This window comes from Mastomys coucha, chromosome X (genome assembly GCF_008632895.1).
Source record: "Mastomys coucha isolate ucsf_1 chromosome X, UCSF_Mcou_1, whole genome shotgun sequence".
In the NCBI taxonomy this organism is placed as follows: Eukaryota; Metazoa; Chordata; class Mammalia; order Rodentia; family Muridae; genus Mastomys; species Mastomys coucha.
This window is the reverse complement of record NC_045030.1, coordinates 159,424,296-159,430,140: the sequence shown is the minus strand read 5'-3', so window position 1 is coordinate 159,430,140 and position 5,845 is coordinate 159,424,296. Positions and strand designations below refer to the sequence as shown.

The window sequence follows — 5,845 nt, the reverse complement described above, 5'->3', positions numbered from 1 at the left end:
CTATCTTCTGGGAAGCAGGCAAGTCATTTGGAGCCTGAGGGAAGAAGAGAAGGAAAGAAAGGAGAGTGATATGAGAAAGAGGTGAGGCACTTTCAGAAAAGGCAGAAAAGGTGGCCTTACAGTAAATATATTTCTAATGGAGCAATTCTGGAGATACTGAGTGTCTACACACATATACACCCAGAGTGTGTGTGTATAAACTATATTGCTAGCTAGAATATTACTAGTTATTTGGCTCCTGTTGTGGAGATCCAAGTCATTCTTTCTCACAGTTGTGAGTGTGAGGAGCCCAGAGTAATACGGCAGCTCCAAGGGATGAGAAACTCACCCTCTACCTGTCTTTTAGCTTTCCCCATCTTGTCTTCCTGATGCTGAGAGCTTAGTCTAAGTTGACTTATCATGGCACTTTCCCCCACCCCCCTGCTCAGTAGGAGTATAAAAGGGAAACCTCTTTGCATGCCTCTTCCTCCCAGATAGACTTTTGAAACATTAATCATATTTGAGGCTGAATTATTCTGTGTTCTGAGGGCTCCCCTGCTAACATAAGATATCCGGAAGCATATCTTTCCTCTACCTACTATGTACCAGAAGCATCCCTCAAATGTGACACCAAAGGAAATGTCCAGGCATATTGCCAAATGTCCCCTGGGGGCAAAGCCACCCTCACTTGATAATTTATTGTCTTAGGACTTGTCCAAAACACAGCTCACTAGTGGTTTGAATGTCACGACTCATCCATCATAAAGATAAAGCACTTTTGGAATTTTCTGTCTTTCAGGTGGCCAAGAGGCACAATGATAAGTTAGCTGAAGATGAAGTCAAGAAGCTAGCAGATTGCACCTCACCCCCACCCCCAACACACACTCTGATTAAGGTGGCTCTCTTCTTGGCTGAGTTTTAGTGGTTGTTTATCTTAATTTAGTTGCATAAAAACATAGGTGGTAGATATAGATGTATGGATGGTGTGTGATACAATTACTCATGAGTAAAGGGAAAATGACTGTGGAAAAAAAGGTGAGAATTCTGTTTAAGAAGTATGGTTATTATAACTCCCCAGGGTGAAACTTTGAGATTACTTGGAAACGCTAGGGGAGGTTGGGTTATTACTTGTGTTGTCGCGCCCCCTGGTGGTTATTTGTAATTCGCCCATTCCTCATCTAGCACTTTCTTTTGTTACCGTTTAAAACTTCAGAGAATGCATCATGTAACTTTTCTCATCATAATGCAATAAAAGTTTAAAATAAAAAAAGAAAAAAAACTTCAGAGAATGCAAACCTTCTAAGGGTCACTTATGATGAGGAACTTTAAAGCGCTGTTTCTCACACTCGAGACTATTGCGTTTGGGACTCTGTACTGTTTCATTTCGAGGGCTACCCTATGCATTGTAGGGTCTTTAGAAACGTCCCTGGTGTTCCTGGCACCTCTCATTTGTAGAAAACAGAAATCTTGTCAGATGTCTCCTGTGGCTCAGAATTGCTCCTAGTTGTGAACCACTCCTTTAAACAATCATATAAGTTTCCTATTTTTACAGCCTGTATAGTTCAGGAGTCTTAGAGCAGCACTTGTCAACCTTTTGGTCACAACCCCACCAGCAAACTTTTATCTCTAAAATTATTTACATTATAATTTATAACAGTAGCAAAATTATAGCTATGAAGTAGCAACAACAACAACAACAAAATTTATGGGGGGGGGGGTGTCACCACAACATGGCAAACTGTATGAAAGATCACAACGTCAGAAAGGTTGAGAACCACTGGCTTATAGTATCCTGGAAATAGCTTGGTAAGAGTATGGAGTCAGTCCACCAAAGAAAGGATGTTCCACTTATAACTGTCCTGTTATAGCAGGATATGCCTTCCTTTTCAGACCTTTCCAATTTGCAGACCTCACCCCTACTCATGCCAGCAGTTGGAGGAGAGTTCTATGGAACTGAAGGCAAGGTGAGAGAATCCTACAGGCTAAGGCTGTATGCTACAGAGGAAAACCCTAGGCTATGCCCCCCCACTCATCCGTGGATGAGCTGGTGGACCACAGGGATGCATAACTAATCTCATGGGCTCTTTGGACTTTCCTGCCCTACTCTAGGACCCATGTATCATGAAGAAATTTGTTGAGAACCAATTCCTTACCAGGGTCAAGTTAAGAGGTGCCAAACAACCTACCAAAAGTCCAGAATTCTTCCTTCAGAGCTGGGTATCACCTCACCTTTTTTTCTGTTCCCTTTCCTCTGATCATCAAACTTGTTGGGGTTCTCTGATCTTTCCAATACATTGGTGAATCTTTCAGTCCCTTCTTTTTGGTTTCCCTTCTGTAAAAAGAGGGGCGTCTTTATTTCTTCACTTTCTCCTCTCACTGCTGTTTCTTTCAGAGCTTGCTCTCTGACAGCACAGCAGACTTTTACTTCTATGTTAGTTACCATCTTCTCTATGGTGCTTTACACAAATTGACAGTTCCTTCTTTTGGCAATTAGAACATCCATCCCATATTACAAAAGTAACATGTGCTTAATGCAACAGATAAAGAGAGAGTGGTGTTGATAGAGGAGCAGGGAGAGAAAAAAAACTACAACATTAAAAATAAAGATCATGGAAAACCCAGGCACTTTCAGCAGAATGGAAAATACTAAGAATCACTTGTTCCAGGTGTAGTAGTACATGCCTGTGATCTAGTACTTGGGAGGTTAGATATGAGGATTGAGAGTTTGAGGCCAGCCTGGCTGTCATAGTGAGAACTTGTGTCACAAAACCAAAACCAAGGCTAACGAGATGGCTCAGTGAGGAAAAACACTTGCAGTGCCAGCCTGACTATCTTAGTTCCATCCCTGGGCCTCCACACAGTTACTTCCTGGAGCAGTCCTGTTCGTTCTCCCTCTCTCCTCTCTCTCTTACACACTGTTATAAATAAGATAAACCCTGCCTCCTTAGCATGGTAGGCAGCAGATCAGTCTCACAAATAAAATAAAAACATCTAAGAAAACCCCAACCAATTGCAGCGGTCTTTATAGTTGGCCTCAGTTTCCCCACTCTTTTTTTGAGACAGGGTTTCTCTGTATAGCCCTGGCTGTTCTAGAACTCACTGTAGACTAGGCTGGCCTCGAACTCAGAAATCCACCTGCCTCTGCCTCCCAAGTGCTGGGATTAAAGGCATGGGCCACCACTGCCTGGCTAAATTTTCCCACTTTTATACTGGTGAATCTATTCAGGAATGTAACAATAATCTCTCTCTCTCTCTCTCTCTCTCTCTCTCTCTCTCTCTCTCTCTCTCTCTCTCTCTCTCTCTCTCTCTCTCTCTCTCTCTCTCTCTCTCTCTCTCATATAAAACCAAATGGAGTTTTGTTGGAGATGCTGTTGTGTAACTGTTTCCTAGAAAGCTGTTAGAATGGAGTTAAGAGCATTGGGTGGCTAGTAAAGAATGACCTTGGATACCTTTGAAAGGCAGAGGGAAAAGCAGGATTGGGTAGAGTAGAGATCCTCAATGGTGGCTGACATATTGGATGGGGTAGTACTGTGTGACCAAGTCTGTCAGCTCACTATAAGGTGCTTAGAAGCATCTTTGGTCTCTATTCTCTAGATGCCAGCAGCAACCCTCCACTTCAAACTCACTCATGTAGTGAGAAGGGTTGACATTGGATGGGAGCCTAACAGTAGGCTTAGTGGACCTTGTAACAATCTCAGGAGCCTGAACAACTCCCCTGAGTTGTAGAGAGCAGGCCTGAGGTGACAGGAACTTTTTTTTTCTCAGAGTGGATCAGTCATCAGATCCAAGCCCTTGGAAAGGGGTTCTCTAGAGTCACAGAACTTATGGAATGAATCTACCTACCTCTCTCTATAAGGGGAATTTATTGGAATGACTTACAGGATGCAGTCCAACTAATCCAACAATGGATAGCTATGAATGAAACATCCAAGAATCTAGTAGTTCCTCAGATTCATGGGGCTGGATTTCTCAGCTTGTTTTCTGCATAATCTGGAATCCTGAAAAGTAGGCTTTATTGCCAGTGAAGGAATGGATATGCTGGCAAAGTAAGGTGGAGAATAAACCCTCCCTCCTTCCACTGTCCTTATATAGGCTTCTAGCAAGGTATGGACCACATTAAAATTGTGCCTCAAGATCCAGATCAAAAGCGCGTATCATCCTACTTCAAGACTCAGATCAAAAGCCTGTGTCTTCCAGCCTCAAGATCTGGATCACTGGCTAGAGAGATGGCTCAGCGGTTAAAAGCACTGACTGCTCTTCCAGAGGTCCTGAGTTCAATTCCCAGCAACCACATGGTAGCTCACAACCATCTGTAATGGGGATTTGGTGTGTCTGAGGACAGCGACCATGTACTCATATACATGAAATAAATAAATTAATTAAAAAAGAGAGATCTGGATCACAGGTGTGCCTTCCATTCTGGATTGTAGTTCATTCTAGATATAGTCAAGTTGACAACTGAGAATAGCCATCACAGGTGTGATGTTGAAAACAGTGGATCTCTGCTATTGGAGCCTTTTGAGAAGGACAGGTTAGTGCTTGCAACATGGGGCACTCTACGATTGTTAACATACCTCTTACCATCTGCCACTCAATGATAAGTTTCCTGAGAACTGGACCACATATTATTTGATTGTACCCTATCAGAATCTATTATACCATGTGGGAGTAAGTTGTGGTGAAATGAAATAGTAAAATAAAACAGGACGGCACTTGTGGTTATTTGGATATCTACAAATGTAAATTCTACAAGCAAAAGCTGAATTTTCATTTTACAGAGATGTGGGGAATTCTTATGAGACTCACTCACATCCATATGCTTATTTTAATGTATGGGTTCTTTTTTAAGGACATAACAAGTTTAACTTAGTATCAAGCTGATCTTCAGAAGTTACCTGACGTGAAAGTGCTAGTTATTTGAAATGAGCTTTAGAAGATTTGGAGTGAAGGGGAATCTCTAATATGCATCTCAGAATTCCTGCATCAAAAAATTGTATTTTCATTTTTTTTTTTTGAGACATGGTCTCACTATGTAGTGCTAGCTGTCCTGGAACTCACTATGTAAAATAGGCTGGCCTCCAATTCAGGTATCTTCCTGCCTCTGCCTCTTAAATGCTGGTGTATTAAAGACATGTGCTACTATTTTATATTTATTCATTTGTTTTGAGCTAATATTTTATCAGTTCTTTGAGAATTTCATATATTGCCTTTTGATGAAAATTTGCATTTTGTATTTCTTTGCCAATTTTGAATAGTTTTATTTAAGAAATTATAATTGTATTTTCCACTCAGGATACAGGGTTTATAAAATGCAATGTTATCTCTTTTCCTTGTGAACCGGAAAATTGTGTGCGCATGTCAATTTGACAGATGCCAGAATCATTTGGGAAGAGGGAAACTCAATTAAGAAAATGTTCCCGGACCTTGAGTGCAAGCTCTGCAGCCAGTCCCACAACACCCAGAGGAAGCTCCACTCCCAGGCACTCTGACACTCTCAGGATCAGAGGTGAGGAGGACCCAACATCTGTCCCAACACCGGGAGTAACTGGGACCAGCTGGACCAGGCACACAGGAACTCCACCAGCAGAGTGGCTCGGGTTCCTTCTGGTCTCTATGGGCTGGTGTCTTGAGGGACCTTGGGCCCAGGCTCTGCAGCCAGTCCCACAAAACCCAGAGGAAGCTGCTGCACTCCAGGTGCTTGAACAAGCCCAGAATCAGAGGATCCCAGAATCACAGGATCACAGAGACAGTCTGACTCTGAGGAGTTCTGACACAACCAGGATCACAGGAAAGACTTGCTCCAGTCAGATTTAGCAAGGGCAGGTAGCACTAGAGATAACCAGATAGCAGGGGGCAAGCATAAGAA

The 5,845-nt window shown here is 42.4% G+C and overlaps 1 protein-coding gene across 1 annotated transcript in view; it reads right to left on the bottom strand.

Annotated features, from left to right (window-relative positions):
• The window catches only part of Gemin8 (gem nuclear organelle associated protein 8), a 29,051-nt gene that overhangs the window by 21,099 nt on the left and 2,107 nt on the right, over window positions 1-5,845 (bottom strand). The window contains exon 2 of the mRNA XM_031384693.1: window positions 2,209-2,311. Within this exon, the coding sequence (XP_031240553.1) occupies window positions 2,209-2,274 (66 nt within the window). The 5' untranslated portion in view covers window positions 2,275-2,311. The remainder of the gene's footprint in view (window positions 1-2,208; window positions 2,312-5,845) is intronic.